General features: G+C 41.4%; 1 protein-coding gene across 1 annotated transcript in view; it reads left to right on the top strand.

Annotated features, from left to right (window-relative positions):
• The window catches only part of LOC110166132 (cadherin-12-like), a 110,307-nt gene that overhangs the window by 47,372 nt on the left and 45,909 nt on the right, over positions 1-17,026 (top strand). Inside the window, exons 4-6 of the mRNA XM_055151378.1 lie at positions 311-430; positions 2,509-2,676; positions 4,421-4,602. Coding sequence (XP_055007353.1) covers positions 311-430; positions 2,509-2,676; positions 4,421-4,602 — 470 coding nt within the window. The remainder of the gene's footprint in view (positions 1-310; positions 431-2,508; positions 2,677-4,420; positions 4,603-17,026) is intronic.

Below are 17,026 nucleotides of genomic sequence, written 5' to 3'. Positions count from 1 at the left end.
TTTTTCTTTCTCCCCCTTTCTCTTGCTCTCCCTCTCTCTGTGTCTCTCTTCCCCCCTCTCTCTTTCCTTTGCTCTCCTCTCTCTCCATCTCTCTCTCTTCCTCTTTCTCCACCTCTCTCCATCTCTGTCTCTCTGTGTCTGTGTGTGTCTCTCTCTTCCATTTATCTCCTTCTCTCTGTCTGTCTGTTTCTCTCTCCACGTCTCTCTCTTCCCCTCTCTTTTTCTCTGTCTCTCTTTGTGTGTTTCTCTTCCCCTCTTTCTCTTTTATTTCATCTCCTTCTCTCTCTCTCCCCCCTCTCTTTCTCCACAGGCACATATGTGACCCAGGTGACGGCGACAGACGCAGACGACCCGACGTACGGCAGCAGCGCTCGTATCGTGTACAGCATCCTGCAGGGACAGCCGTACTTCTCTGTGGACCCCAAGACCGGTGAGGCCCACGCCGCGACACACAGAGACAAGAGAGAGAGAGAAGAGAGACATTTATCGTCCTCAGGGGGAGATGGTTTTTCACAGACGCTGTCAAAAGAACCACAAAGACACAAACAATAAGGACAAATGGGCACAGGACAAAACACACACACAGAGACACACACAAACACACACAGATACAGACACAAACACACACACGCTGAAGAGGAGCCAGATTAGGGACTGTTGAGAGCTGTGATGGCAGAAGAGATAACTCTTTAACCTCATCAGAGTCCTGTGTCTGCAGCCAGAGGGAACACACAGAATAACACCGATACAAACATCTGACCCAGTAACTTCTTCTGTAACTAAAACAGTACTCAAGTACTTCAGAATAATATTGCAAGGCGAGGCAAGTTTATTTGTATAGCACAATTCCTACACAAAGTAATTCAAAGTGCTTTACAGAATAAGAAAAAACATTAACATCACAATAAAAACAAATCAAAACATAAATAATCATCACAAAATTAAAGATTAAAATTAAAAAAGAGAGTGAGACATTAATTACTTAAAGTAGAGAGAAGAGTGTGGAATGAAAAATTTCAGTCATATTCAGTTATATTCAGTTATATGCACAGTTAAACAGAACCATTTTGAGCCTGGATTTAAACAGTCAAAGTCGAGTCTGTCTCACTTGTTCAGACTGTTCTAGGTTTTAGCTGCATGAACCTGAAACTCTGACTCCCCTTGTTTAGTCGTGACTCTGGGCACCAGCAGGAGGCCGGTCCCTGAGCTCCTCAGATTGTGAGATGATTCATATGACACCAACATGTCACAGATGGACTTTGGTGCTCGGCCATGGAGAGACTTATGCACAAGTCTCTTCTCTGCAAAGTAGAAATACAAAGTACTGGTCCAAAAATTACTCAAGTAAGAGTAATCTGGTATTTAAAATGGATAGACCACAGAAATTCAAAATAAACTAAATCATATCTGAAGGAGCGCTGCAAAAACACAAAAGTTCAAATAATTTCATATTTTTACATTAAGTTTTGGTCACTTTAAACAAGGGCTCTCCAGGGTCTCTGTACCTAGACCTACTACGAGCTACTGGGAGCTCTCCACCAGCTTCCAAGTAGCTCATGTAAGGGATTTCTGAACATCTTTGGCTTAATAAGGGATTTCTGAATTAAACTTATTGTGCTGAATAAGTAAAATCTGATTAATTAAATGCATTTTACCATTGTACATGTATCATTTTGATTCCTAACTTTGTACACTTACACTTATATACTCAATTTCTTTTGACTGGTAGCTCTCTGGCATTTTTGTTTTGTACAAGTAGCTCACTGGAGAAAAAAAGGTTGGAGACCCCTGCTTTAGACTTACTCACAGTGGGAAGACAAAACACAACTTTTACTTAAATAAAAGTACTGTCACACTGTACAATGTATTACTCAAATAGGTATAAAAGTATGGGCTCTAAGTATTTGATTTAAAACCACCTCTAACAATGTTCAAATCCTAAAGAAAATGATTTGTGAAGCAGAACACACGAGCTGTGACTTTGAACTGAGATGACAAGTCTGAACTTTAGTGTGAGAAATGCACAGCAGGGTCAGAGCGAGAAGACACTGGTGTTTTGTTTCAAGCTAAAACACTTGAAGTCCAAGGTACACAGTAAAGGTCTGTCTCATTTTCAGTATTAAGGACAGACCAGGCCTCACAAATTCACTCCCTGAGCTTCAGAGGTATGTGATTGGCTTTACTGTCACGTTAAAACTCCAGGCTGCTCTCTAAGAGTTGTAAAAAGTGCTTATAAACTCATTGAAGTGAATAATTAGGATGCTCAAAATACTTAAGGTGAGTGAGGAATAACTTTGGACCACTGCAAACTGTTTTAAATGAATTAGCTCTGTTTTTTTCACATTTAAAGAAAGTAAAAATCAAGTACAGTCCCTTTAATTTACAGATGAAATTTTAAATCTAACACATTTTTTTGGGAAAATATGAAAAACACCACACAAACTCTACACGTTCAGCTTCATTATGAGAGTAGTATTCATTCTGCTTTTTCGCTCCTTGTTCTTTCAGGAGTGATCCGGACGGCCCTGGCTAACCTGGACCGCGAGGTGAAGGCGGAGTACCAGGTTCTGCTGCAGGCCAAAGACATGGGGGGTCAGCTCGGGGGGCTGGCCTCCACCACCAACGTCAACATCAGCCTGAGCGACGTCAACGACAACCCGCCAAGATTCGCCAAGAGTCAGTACTGATTCTGTTTCTGCTTCTGTGCTTCTGTGTCGGATCTCTTACTTTTTTTGCCAATTAATTTGAAATGTATTATGATTATTTTTACTTTTTTATCATTCTACTGTACTTTGTGAGTTACTGTGTCCCTTGTGAACCCATAAAAGTTTAAGTCTAAGCACTAAGAAGTGTAGTCATGGAAAAAAAAACTACACAGCAAATAAAAAGGTCACATTAAAGGGAACATATTACACTATTTTCTGATGGATGTTCTAATATTGTTTCCTCATCACAAACAAACCTGGAGTTTGTGTTTTGTTTCATTCACAAGTGTTTAACACACAAACCCTGCATAATTAGGCTGAGTTCTGTCAGTCTGAAAACACTCTGTTCCACCTTGTGATGTCATGTACTGGAAGTGCTTCACTGTGTTTTTAAACTCCATACATGGAATTAATATGATGACTGAGATTCAGAAACAGGATCACGCCTCAACCTCCCCGTGCTCCTCTCCAGTGAACCACAGCTCAGCTCAACCACAGCTCCAACTACGCAGAAGCCCTGTTTCAAGGGTCATCAAACTAAGGCCCGTGGGCTGACTCTGGCCGTCCACGCCCCTTTGACCGGGCCCCCCAGCCTCTCTGTCCCCCACCACTTGAACTGGTCCTTTGAGGCAATCCTCAAAAGTTGTCATGGCCTATTTTTGTTATTACTTGCCTATTACTTTTTGGCAAATAATAAAATAACACATCTGCATCTTGTATTTTTATTTTTATTTTTTTCAAAAAAAAAAAAAAAAATATATGAAACATTTTTATTTATATTTAAATAATTATATGACGTACTTACATTTCCCACAAATTCGAGATCAAACAGTGACAGTCAGTGCACGTGCAGAGTTCTGTAGTGCAGTTAAGGACAGAAAAATGGCAAGTGTTAAAGAACGAAAAGTTGACAGAGAATGTGGAGTTTTCAAAGAACAGTGGACGACCAATTACTTTTTGTTCACTGTAAGGGCCGTGCAGTTTGTCTGATATGTAAAGTGTGACGGTTTTCAAAGAATATAATCTGCGTCGTCAGGGTCAAACAATTCTGTTATACAGCCGACCTGACCCTGCCCCCATCACTGTCAGGAGCGATAATGTGGCCCCCAGAGAAAAAAGTTTGGTGACTCCTGACCTATTTATACAGGCCTATTCCGACAACAATGCTCTCTTGACCCGCTTCCTCCCACACCGTGTCTCCTGTCCATCCTGCAGCCTGAAGACATCATCTACAAAGGGAAGGGGGATCTAAATCACCCGGGCTGACCACCTGAGACAGAGACCCCATCCTGAGTCTCCCTCTCGCCATCACGTCTGCCCATCGTCAATAAATATCTTTATCGTATTCCATCGTTGTGGCGTGGTCTTTGCTATTGAAACCTTCACTAGAATCATCTGGATGCCAGTTTCTGCTGAACTAAACCAAAAAGTAGCTGTTCATTTGAAAACTACCACTTCATGACAAAGTGGAACAGAGCAATTTGAGCTTTGGAGAAATACACAAACCAGTAATAAAGGATTACTTAAACATGGGTGCATGAAACAAAACACAACTCCAGGTCTGTTTTTGAGGAGGTAACAACATTATAGACGACTTAAAGCTCACAACGGTCAATTTTGTGTAATATGGAAATTTAAAAACTCAAAAACCAAACACATTTAACTCATTGCTTTTGGGATTTCTTGCTCACTGATCCTGTTCTTGTTGGGCGCAGGTATCTTCCACTTGCGCGTGCCGGAGAGCGCCCCCTCCGGCTCGTCTGTGGGCCGTATCCGCGCTCACGACGCAGACACCGGGGACAACGCGCTGGTGGAGTACTCCATCGTCCCCGGAGACGACGGCGACGCGTTTGACATGAGCTCCACGGGACAGGACGGGGTGGTGCTGCTCCGGAAGGTACTGGAGACTAGACAAAGGTTTATTATTATGACTGTGTAGTGACATGAGACGATCAGCTGTTGTGTTTTGTCTTTTTTTCATGTTTTTTTGGTATCTTGCACCTCTTAACGCTTTGATACTTTTTCATGATTTGAACAGACTCGTAAAGGTGCATTTTGTAACTTTTTTGGTGGGGGGTACGTCTCTTAAACGTTTTTCTCCATGGGGATTAGGGCTGAACGATCTTAAGAAAAAACTGAATGGTGATTTTTTCGGGCAGATTTCAATTTCATCCAAGATTTTTTTCACGATGAACATTTGCAAACATCACAGAAACTTACATCATACCAGAGTCCTGCACCGAAGATTTGACTCTGGAATGTAAATCCCAATTTACTCAGACAGTCAGGGCTATGATTTGTCCTCTCTACCACCACTCTACATACATTTCCTGTACTCCGCTTTCCTTTCTTTCAGTATAGATCGAGTAATAATGTGTTTAATTCAGCTTTGCGCTCGTTTGTTTACATTTTACAGAAACAAAACTTAAAACCACATGGCTGATTTGCATAAACTATAAGCTAAAAACAAACAAAACTGCTCGCTCCTTGTGCTGCTGATGATTCAGCTTCTGTCAGACTAAAGGAGAGGACTCAGTGAAAAATGAGTGTTCTTTCTGTGACAGAGGATGTGCTGTTGATGGTGAGTCTGTTCTGTGCTTCTTCTTTACACGAATGCCAGATTTAAATCCTCGCCTTCTAGTGTTGTGGTCGTGAATTACCTGGAGGCGCACAGACCTCGACACAGATCCATAAATCAAAAAACAACGGCGACAAGGTGACGGCGGCAGTGTGCCCTGAGTCGACGCAGAATTAAACTTCACCCTTAAATCAGGCTTTAGGAACACTGCAAAATAAAACGCAGCTTTGACGCTCCCAAAATCATGTTGTCCGAGATCGCGATTTTAGGTCCAAAACAATATAATCATTCAGCCCTGATGTAGATGTTATTGCTTTGTCTGGAATGTTTCACAGTGTGGCATTAAACCTTTCTATCTTTATGGAGACCAAACCAGACCAAGTTACAGGTCAGATCTGTGGAGTGGCGATCCCACTCACAGTCAGAATGTCTGTTTTTGCAGGTATTTTTTGAGCTATAAAACCACCTGTAATTGAATAAATGTAAAGTAGAGCTGTTTAATGTCACACTATGGGACATTCCAGGCAGAGCAATGACATCTCCATGGAAACAAGCAGGTGATGGACCCCAAACCAGAAATGTTACACATAAGCACATGTCAGGAGGTCATCTATTGCTTTATTTGTATGTCGCTGCTCTGATGGTGCAGCTGCGAGACTCTAGACTGGAGCTCTGAAGACTGTGGTTCAATTCCCGCTCGGCACATGCTTGTGTATCTGGCAGATTTTATTACCCAGCATGCCATATTCCTCACAGCTGGCACCAGTTAAACTTTATTGTGTGAGCCGAGAAACCCACTCCAAACGGAAAGCTTCGAGAATAAAAACAGGAGAGAGGTTGAGTGCTTTAATGGGGCTCCGGTGAGTGAGACAGAATGATCCGGGACACAGGTGCTCTTCAAGGATGAGGCACTTATCCTGGAGGAACAGAGGTTTAGTTTTACACATATCGATGTGAAAATGTGAATGGTAGTGGAACTGAAACAACCTGAAGCACCGTTGGGTACAAAAATGAAAAGTCCTTTATTCAGACATGAAGGAGCGTGTGAGTTTGGACTAGATTGTGCATTGGGCTGAATTTTTCTGCCCAATTGTTCTGCAGTGATCGAATCTGACCTGAGCCTGACATACATAAAGATATTTGTGTCTGAACCCAACCAAATGGAATTAAAATCATACAATTTTCATAGGCTGACTAATGACACGCATAAGATATTGTTTGTGTGGCCTCTAACAGACACAGAGACTCAAAATACAAACTTGGAATATAACAAAAATAAAGATAAGACGTTATTTCTCACTTCTTGTAAAGTGGTAAATTTAAAGTGCATCTCATCCACATTATTTATAGAAATTGTTCTCCGCAAATCATAACATCCAGTCCACAAAACAGTTCTGTTAATCCAGTCTGAGGCGTTATTTAGAAGTAAAAAGGCAGAAGTAGTTCATGCGTTTCTGTTTGAATCCACACAGCGAAGGGATCAAGGTGAAGGCTGCAGATTCCTCCCCTATGAGCCATCTCAGATTTGGCTGAAAAAATTTCTAAAAATTTCTAAAATTACCAAATGAAAGAATCTCAAATTGTAGCTCAATCCCTTGAGCCGTTCCTGAGTTATGGCCCGTTGAAATTTTAGAGCCATGCACACTTTTTTTGAAGTCTTAATTTATAAGCATGTTTGAGAGACCGTAACTTCATAAAAAATAGAGCTAGGAAGCTGAAAATTCATATTATTGTAGATATTACTGTAGATTCCGTATGCGGCACAAAAGTCCGGCATCTCAGTTTAAGTCATGGAAATGGCCGTTATCGTTTTTTTCAATTTTTCATTGAAACACAAAATCGAAAACTGAAAAAACAAATCGTTATCCATTTTTTTCATTTTGGTTTTGGAGACAAATAACAAAGAAAACTGTTGTTTTTTTGTTTTCTTATTTTTGGTTTTATTTTGAAAAACGAATGAACAAATGATACACTCCAGGTCTGTTTTTGATAACGTAACAACATTATAACATGGCTACAACCTCACAAGAGTCAATTTTGCATGATATTGTACCTTTTAAGTTATTTTCCATTTCATTCCAGACTCTGCTGCAGAGCCAAAAAGAAAAAAACCCTTGATTTAGTGTTTAGCCTCACTAAAGTAATATCTCCGCCCCTGTCCTTGAATCCCCTTTTAAAACTCACTCCAAAACAACTCTTAGAATGCAAAAAAATGCTAAAACCTCATCCAGATCCAAGCTTAATCTTCCAGCCTCGTATCGTTTTTCACTTCATCTCTGCCAGTGCTTTTTGTCAGCGTATAACTCAGACTTTTTGTAAACCCAGCCTCCTCTGAAGCGCGTGCCTGGATCGGGGGGTTGCTGTCAGCTCTGGTATCCGAGTGAGGGATACATCTCCTGGCCTCGCTCCAGAACCATCCAGCCTCTTAACCTTTCATTGAACCGCGCCATTACAGAAGATAATGCAGTGTGCAGAGTCAGCCGTAGGTCTCCCCTGACAATACAGGATCTTTGTAGAGCAGAGAGAGGAGGCTAGTGGGGCTTGATACTGGAATAAAAGAGAAGATTATGGCCAGAGGGAGAGCTCATGGTGAGAAATGTTGCTCTTAATGGCACAGTTTTGGTTCATTTGCGGATAAGTTGTTGTTTTTTTGTTTTGTTTTGTTTTTTTGTCTTCTAATAATATTTTCGGGCAATAAAACTAGCTAAGAAACATTAGAGGTTTTTCAGAACCATGGACAGCGCTCGCTTTCAAACTCGCTTGTGTTGTTATTAGACTAAAGGTCCTAGCCATCCATTCATCCATTTTCTTCCGCTTATCCAGGGTTGGGTCGTGGGGGCAGCAGTCTAAGCAGGGACTCACAGACTTCCCTCGCCCCAGACAGCTCCACCAGTTCCTCCAGGGGAACCCCAAGGCGTTGCAAGGCCAGCTGAGAGACATAGTCCCTGCAGCGTATCCTGGAGTCTTCCCCGGTCTTCTGCGTTCCTCCCCTCACCTATGGCCATTAGTTTAGGTTTAGGTTAGGTTGCTTTATTCGTACCCGTAGGTAAATTTGTTTTGTAGATTTGAGAGGCAGGTCCCACATTTCACATTTCATTCATCCACATTATGTACAATAAACACTTATAAAAAAACACAATAACAAAATAAAGTGTTACAGTGCTCCAGTGCAGAACGGTTTGTTCCATAAACAATTAGTTAAATTCATCCATCAGGATTGACTAAAATCACTATAAATATTAAATATATATAAAAAAACACACAATTTTCCAAGACACACTTACTAAATAGATATGTTTCAATAGATAAATAGATTACAATATATTCATAAGAATGATAGCAGCTGGAACAAAGCTCCTTTTAAAACGGTTCGTTCTAGATCTTGGGACTAAAAGCCTCTGACCAAAGAGAAGCAGCTGAAACTCTGAATTTAAAATGTTGCTTTGGGTAATGACCGAAAGGACAAGATCGCCGATACAAGCGGCTGAAATGAGTTTCCTCCGCAGGGTGGCTGGGCGCTCCCTTAGAGACAAGGTGAGGAGCTCAGTCACAAGGGAGGAGCTCGGAGTAGAGCCGCTGCTCCTCCAAGTCGAGAGGAGCCAGTTGAGATGGCTCGGGCATCTGTTCCCAATGCCTCCTGGGTGCTTCCCTCGGGAGGTGTTCCGAGCATGTCCCACTAGAAAGAGACACTCTGGAGGAACTATGTCTCTCGGCTGGCCTGAAAACACCACAAAGTCCCCCCCAGAGGAGCTGGAGGAAGTGTCTGGGGTGAAGGAAGTCTGAGAGTCCATGTTTAGACTTCCCTGGCCCCGGATAAGCGGAAGAAAATGGATGGATGGAACTACTGTAATAGTTCAGCAGTTACTAAGTCTGAATCATTCTTTATACACCAAGTCTTTATGAATGAGATAAGGGCTTTAAAGAGGTACTTACCTTAAAGATGCACTCTGTAACTTTTAATTTGGGGGTCCATCACCTGCTCATTTCTATGGATATGTCATTGCTCTGTCTGGAATGTTCCGCAGTACGACATTAAACAGCTCTACCTTACATTTATTGAATTACAGATGGTTTTATAGCTCAAAAATACATAGTAAAATAAACATTCTGACTGTGAGCGGGGTCGCCTCTCCAGAGATCTGACCTGTAACTTGGTCTGGTTTGGTGTCCTTGAAGATAGAAAGGTTTAATGCCATACTGTGAAACCTTCCAGACAAAGCACCTCCATGGAGAAAAGCATTCATATATGTCGTGTTCCCTTCATGTCTTCGGAGACACACTAGTCAGTTTTATATTTATGAACTTTACTTATTTTATTTTGACTCATGTCCTCACAGCTGGAGCAGGACACTGGGATTGTGAGACCTTGTTAGAGGCTTAAATCCGTCTTTGTAATGTCTCTCTGTGTAACTCTAAACTGTTGTTGTATCGTGCGCTGGAGAGACCCGGTGCTGCGTTAGTGCTTCTCAGAGACTCCGAGTAAATGGCACAACCCAAAACACAAGTGAAATCCAGAACAGTCCTTCTTGTGTTAATGTGCGTCAGGACATTCTCTGCGCTATTACAGGATCAGAGAGAAAACCGCTGAAGCTGTTATTGCCGTATAATCCTATCTAAATTGCATTATGGGACGTTTGGAGGCGCTACGCTGGTAAAATGTTGTAGCCATTTGCGTGGATGATTCAGAAAATGTATAATAATTGACCTTCTTGTATTGTTAGTGTTATCAGCAACATGAATTCTGTGAGTTTTGTGTGCTAGTAACTGGATTTAAAGATGCACTGTGTAGCTTTTTTGGGTGGGGGGTTGCCTGCAATGTTCCACAGTATGACTTTAAACAGCTCTACCTTATATTTATTCAATTATAAACAGTGTTGGGGAGTAACAGATTACATGTACCGGAGTTACGTAATCAGAGTACAAATTATGAGTAACTGTATTCAGTTACAGTTACTGTTTTAATGACCGGTAATTGGATTACAGTTACTTTGTTGAAATAAATGGATTACATGGAGGTATTTTCTTGTTTTCACATTTTGGGCTATATCCTTTTTTTTTTTTTTTTTGGCAATTCCACTCATTGCTGGAAGCTAAACCAGGTCTAAACCAGGACTAAAACCAGGTCTAAACTAGATCTAAACTAAATCTAAACCAGGACTAAACCAGGACTAAAACCAGGACTAAAACCAGGTCTAAACTAGATCTAAACTAAATCTAAACCAGGACTAAACCAGGACTAAAACCAGGACTAAAACCAGGTCTAAACTATCTCTAAACTAGATCTAAACCAGGTCTAAACCAGGACTAAAACCAGGTCTAAACTAGATCTAAACTAAATCTAAACCAGGACTAAACCAGGACTAAAACCAGGACTAAAACAGGACTAAAACCAGGTCTAAAACCAGGACTAAAACCAGGTCTAAACTATCTAAACTAGATCTAAACCAGGTCTAAACCAGGACTAAAACCAGGTCTAAACTAGATCTAAGACTAAACCAGGACTAAACCAGGACTAAACCAGGACTAAACCAGGTCTAAAACCAGGACTAAAACCAGGTCTAAACTAGCTCTAAACTAGATCTAAACAGGTCTAAAACCAGGTCTAAACCAGACTAAACTAAACAGGTCTAAACTATCTAAACCAGGTCTAAACCAGGCTAAAACCAGGTCTAAAACCAGGACTAAAACCAGGTCTAACCAGGACTAAAACCAGGTCTAAAACCAGGACTAAAACCAGGTCTAAACCAGGACTAAAACCAGGTCTAAAACCAGGACTAAAACCAGGACTAAAACCAGGTCTAAACCAGTCTAAACCAGGTCTAAACCAGGACTAAAACCAGGTCTAAACTAGATCTAAACTAAATCTAAACCAGGACTAAACCAGGACTAAAACCAGGTCTAAACTATCTCTAAACTAGATCTAGACCAGGTCTAAACCAGGACTAAAACCAGGTCTAAACTAGATCTAAACTAAATCTAAACCAGGACTAAACCAGGACTAAAACCAGGACTAAAACCAGGACTAAAACCAGGACTAAAACCAGGTCTAAAACCAGGACTAAAACCAGGTCTAAACTGTCTCTAAACTAGATCTAAACCAGGTCTAAACCAGGACTAAAACCAGGTCTAAACTAGATCTAAACTAGATCTAAACCAGGACTAAACCAGGACTAAAACCAGGACTAAAACCAGGTCTAAACTAGATCTAAACCAGGTCTACAACCAGGACTAAAACAGGAATTAACAGGACTAAACCATGCTGCCTGGACGTGTCTCCTCCTCTTCTATCAATAATATTTTTAATACAGTTAAGTAAAGTCTTTTTATTTTCTTTTATCAGACAAAACATCTTATGCTGCGATATCTTAGTCTTTGCTTCTCCACAGCAAATCAAGTAATCCAAAGTATTCAGATTACATTACTCACTTTAAGTAATTTAATGGATTACGTTACAAACTACATTTTGGGATATGTAATCTATAATCTGTAGGGGAATACATTTTAAAAGTAACCTTCCCAACACTGATTATAGATGGTTTCATAGCTCAAAATACCTAGAAAAACAGGCATTCTGACTGTGAGTGGGGTCGCTTCTCCGCAGATCTGACCTGTAACTTGGTCTGGTTTGGTCTTCAAGAAGATAGAAAGGTTTAATATCATACTGTGACATCTCCATAAAGAAAAAAAAAACATTTGACATTTGACAAGTTACACATCTTAAGTTTGATTTTTCAGCTTGTTCCACTGTTGTGACACTTCGACCAATCAGAGTGAAGTATTGGTTTGAACGCTCTGCTCATTGTTTTTCAGATTAATAACGTGTAGAACTCTTCAGAGGGTTAGACGTATCAATCTGTAGAGAGTCTGGTTACTTTATCATCACCTTTTATTTTATTTCATTTCACTGTGATAATGCATGTTTCTTTTTGAACCAAACACCTGGAACTGAATAAATGCAGATAGATCAGATTAATGCCGTCTCAGCATTTCCATGGTGATAAGTAGGTTATTAATTCTTTAAATCCTTCATGAATTATTACTCAATTAGATTCATAACTCTGCAACAAACAGATTTGATGTTTGTCTGTATTTAGTTCGTCTTGATACAAATTGAAATGTTTAAAGCGAGGCTGAACCAGGCCAACAACAGCAGATCCCACATTCTCAGGTGTAGTTAGTCCTGGGTTTCTCCTGGTTTAGTCCTGGGGTGGTCTTGGGTTAGTCCTAGGTTAGTCCTGGGTTAGTCTTTGGTTAGTCCATGTTTAGTCTTTGGTTAATCTGTGTTTAGTCTTTGGTTAGTCCATGTTTAGTCTTTGGTTAATCTGTGTTTAGTCTTTGGTTAGTCCTGGGTTAATCCTGGGTTAGTCTTGGTTTAGTCCTGGGTTAGTCCTGAGTTAGTCCTGGGTTAGTCTCGGGTTAGTCCTGAGTTAGTCCTGGGTTAGTCTTGGGTTAGTCTTGGGTTAGTCCTGTGCTAGTTCTGTGGTAGTCCTTGGTTAGTCCTGGGTTAGACTTGGGTTAGTCTTGGTTAGTCCTGGGTTAATCCTGGGTTAGTGTTGGGTTAGTCTTGGTTAGTCCTTGGTTAGTCCTGGTTTAGTCCTGGGTTAGTCTTGGGGTAGTCTTGGGTTAGTCCTGTGCTAGTTCTGTGGTAGTTCTTGGTTAGTCCTGGGTTAGACTTGGGTTAGTCCGGGGTTAGTCTTGGGTTAGTCCTGAGTTAGTCCTGGGTTAGTACTGTGTTAACCCTGGGTTAGTCCTGTGTTAGTCCTGGGTTATCACGGGCACAGGTGGTAATGAGTGGTATGTTAATGGGTCCAGGCGGGTGCGGGTCTCTAAAAATGGACCCATGCAGCTTGGGTCACGTTGGTCATGTGCGGTAATCTCAGTGGCCCAACATCCACCGTGATGGGCCTTTTAGTGCCGCGGTGATTCATTTTCCAGTCCTACTCAGATCTGGACTGGGTTTGGTCAATAACGGCAAAGCCCCACAGAGCTTAAACTGCACAAAGGATTCTGATTTAGTTTCATGAAAATTCATCATGAATTCATTTGTGGATTTTTACAGCTCCTTTCAAGACTCAGAGCTGTAGACACCTGAGGCAGACTGACAGAAGCGAGGCTGCCAATCTGTGCCTGCAGACCCTCCCACAACCAACATTCACACCAGACACACTAGACTGTGTGGGTAAAGTGTCTTGCCTAAGGACACAGCCAATATTCCAATATTCCCAGAGCGTTCCCATCCAAGCACTAACCAGACCCGGCCCTGCTTAGCTAAAGAGATGTGATGAGATGAGGCTTTGACAGGCCCGTATGGCTCGTGATAAAGCGCCGCAGTTCCAGTGATGGTGGCGTGTACGTTGAGGAGACGTGTTTAGCATAACAGAGTTAACCGGAGCACTTTGGCAGCAGCTGTAGCCTCTCATGCGTGACACTGTCTGTGCTCTACTGTCCAGACCCAGACACGACTCCCTCCCTGCGGGTCTGGGTTTACAGGCACACGCTGAGCAGAATGACTTTATTGTGCCTTTTTTAGACTGATCTACTCAAACAAACACAAAGTAACAGATGCATGAGAAGTGTGTGGGCTGGAGATGTACCAGAGCAAACAGTGACCTAGTTCAACATGACAGACTTTCCTTTAAAGGGAGGGTCTGTGCACTGTGTGTTTCACTGTTTCACATGTCACACACTTGTATCTCCAGATATGAGGTAAACATGTTCAAAGCAAATAGAGCTCTGATTGGTAACAGGGTTTTGGTTTGATTATCCAATCAGAAAGCAGAATGAGCCTCACATGAGTCTCTCATTTGTGTTGCCAGGATGAAATCCAGTTGGTTTAAACCTAAAATGTCTCTCTCTGATCTGAATGGTCCCCATCTAAACCCCCGGACATGCAGCCAATCATGAGTCGGTTCTACTGCAGCCTCTGCAGCTCAGGGAGGGAATTCTGGAGGTTCTGAGCTTTCACATGAAACACAGTTGTGTTTTGTTTCATTCACACATGTTTAACACACAAACCCTGCATATTTAGTCTGAGTTTTTCTCTCAGACCGAAACACACAATAAAGGGTTACTCAAACATGTATGAATAAAACGAAACACAATATGTGTTTCCAAAAATAAGACTATTTTCTTCATTATTTGTCTTCAAAACCAACATTTTTTATTTATTTATTTTATTTTATTTTTTTCAGTTTTCAATTTTGTATTTAAGTGAATAATGGAAACAAAGGATAACAGCCATTTCCTATTTTTGTGACATAAATGGCGATGCTGTACTTTTATGCCACATAGGCCGAACCAGGACTGATCCCAGGAGTAAAACAGGACTTAATAGGACTAAACCAGGACTGAACCAGGACTAAACCATGTCTAAACCAGGACTGAGGTGCGCCCGCGTAGACTGTCGGGTGATCAGAACTAAGACCGGAACCAGACCAGGACCAGACCAGGACCAGGACTGAGACCAGGACTGAGACCAGGACTGAGACCGGGACTGAGATCGGGTCCAGACCGGGACAAGATCAGGACTGAGACCGGGAATCTTCTCAATTTAAGTATTTTGAACTTACTTAGATATTAGTTTTTGCAGTGTAAATACAAAAGACATGTGTTTGAACAATATAAACCTGATCCTTCCTTACAAGCTGATTTCAGACACCGAGATTAAGTACCAAACATGTCATTCTGAGCAGCAGAGACACACACTAGCCCCATTTCATACCTTTGGTCTTGTGTCTCCTGGTTCATAGTGAGTCTGTGGAAGAGTTTAAGAGAGGAAAACATGCTGCTTTAATGTGGATTCTCTTAAATATAGGCAAAGTAAAGGGAGTTCTGTCACTTCAGAGTTTTACACTTTAAGGTGCTGTGTGCAAGTGTGTGCAAGTCTACCCTGTGGTGTCGTCAAAAAAGCACATTGAAAACTCCAAATATTGTTTTTATTCGTAATGTTGGTACAGCTGTTTTATTCAGATTTAAAGAGCTCATATTACATTATTTTCTGAGCATTTTGAGCTTTGGAGATGTGGACAGTCATGTGTGAATGAAGCAAAACACAACTCCGGGTTTTTTTTTGAGGAGGTAACAACATTATAACAAGACTTAAAGCTCACAAGAGTCAATTTTGTGTAATATAAAACCTTTAATCTAATAACAACACGAGCGAGTTTGAAAGCAAGTGCTGTCCATGGTGCTGAACAACCCCTAATGATTTTGAGCTAGTTTTATTGCCCAGAAATATTATTAGTGCCCTTCCAGACCCTGGCGGACATGTTTTATATCACTGCGCATAAATTTCCAAGCATAAAAAATAGAAATGTACTTTTTTTCCCCCTTGAAAAGCTGACAGTTTTGGCTTTCTGATCATATTTCCGGCATTATCCAACGTCAAGATGGTCGATGCTCTGAGTGTCTGTGTTCATAACAATTGAAAAAGCCGCTCTAAGTGCAGTTACTTCTCAAAGAAATGGCAAATTATGCATCACGGTCTGATATCTGCATTGCGCATCCCTTGCTATTTTTATTTGAAAGGTTTATTTCAGTCAAAATGTACAAATACAAATGTAATAAACATCATGGAAATGCAGGAAGTGATGTGACTCTGTGTCCTGGACCTGACACCAGCTGTTTCCATGACACCAGGAAAGTGAAGGGGTGATTGCACTTTTTTTGTGTTGTTTTGAGGACAATAAGGATATTTTTAGTTTACTTACAGACTTGATATTTTGCACTTTTGTTGCCCTAAATCAAGCAGATTGAAAAGTTTTTTACAGTCATCCCCCGTTATCGCGGTTCACCTTTTGCGGTCTCGCTGTTTCGCAGATTTTTTTGTGTGCAATTTTACATGCCTTTTTTTTTTTTTTTTTAAGTGTATAGACATGTATTGTGTTCCTCCCGCTGCGTCCTGATTGGATGAGGGACTGTAGATCATTGTCAATCAGTCTCCTCTGTGCCCTGTCTCCCGTGCAGTACAGAATGTGTTCAGCTGCCAACTTTACATAAATGTTTGATCTCTAGCAGTGTGATTCTGAAGTGCTGTATGTTTGCAAGTTTTCTCTCTGACAAAACCCACAATGTCGACGAAACTTTCTGTACTGACAAAGGCTCCTGCGGTCGCACCCAAAAGGCAGAGGAAGATGCAAACCGTCTCACAAAAAATTGGACTTCTGGACATGCTGTAGGAAGGTAGAAGTGATGCAGCTGTAGCAGAGTCCTGCACCAGGTCGGGTACAAGCGAATAGTTGCTGAAACGTGCACGGGATTTAACTTTCAGTTTTTTTACAGACGGGTATAAGGGTGGGTAGTGATTGCACACGGGCAGGTCAGGACTAAACCAGGACTAAACTGAGCCGGTCCTTTTTCCTGCGGTCACCTCCGAGCCCGTCCTGACAGTGAGTCCTGGTTTAGTTCTGGTTTAGTCCTGTATTAGTCGTAGTTCAGTCCTGGTTTAGTCCTCCTGTTTCAGTCCTGGGTCCTGGGTTAGTCCTGGTTTAGTCTTGGTTCAGTCCGTGGTGTAGGCAATGCAAAAGTTTGATATAATCTCAGGTTTACGGGCGGGTGCGGTGCTGTACTGCGCAGGTGCAGGTCTCCAAAAATGAACCTGTGCAGGACTCTGCGCTGTAGGGCTCCATTACGAAATAAATGAATCTTCAGTTCGTTACATAAAGAAGGAGGAAAATAACAAAAGGACGACAGCAGCAATAAGTTTTTTAAGAAGGATGCAAAAAGTGTTTTAACTGTCCTGTGT

Source organism: Boleophthalmus pectinirostris, unplaced genomic scaffold (genome assembly GCF_026225935.1).
Source record: "Boleophthalmus pectinirostris isolate CB_2022bp ecotype Guang Dong unplaced genomic scaffold, ASM2622593v1 HiC_scaffold_16, whole genome shotgun sequence".
In the NCBI taxonomy this organism is placed as follows: Eukaryota; Metazoa; Chordata; class Actinopteri; order Gobiiformes; family Gobiidae; genus Boleophthalmus; species Boleophthalmus pectinirostris.
Note: the sequence above shows the minus strand (reverse complement) of the source record. Positions and strands in the feature narration are given on the sequence as shown.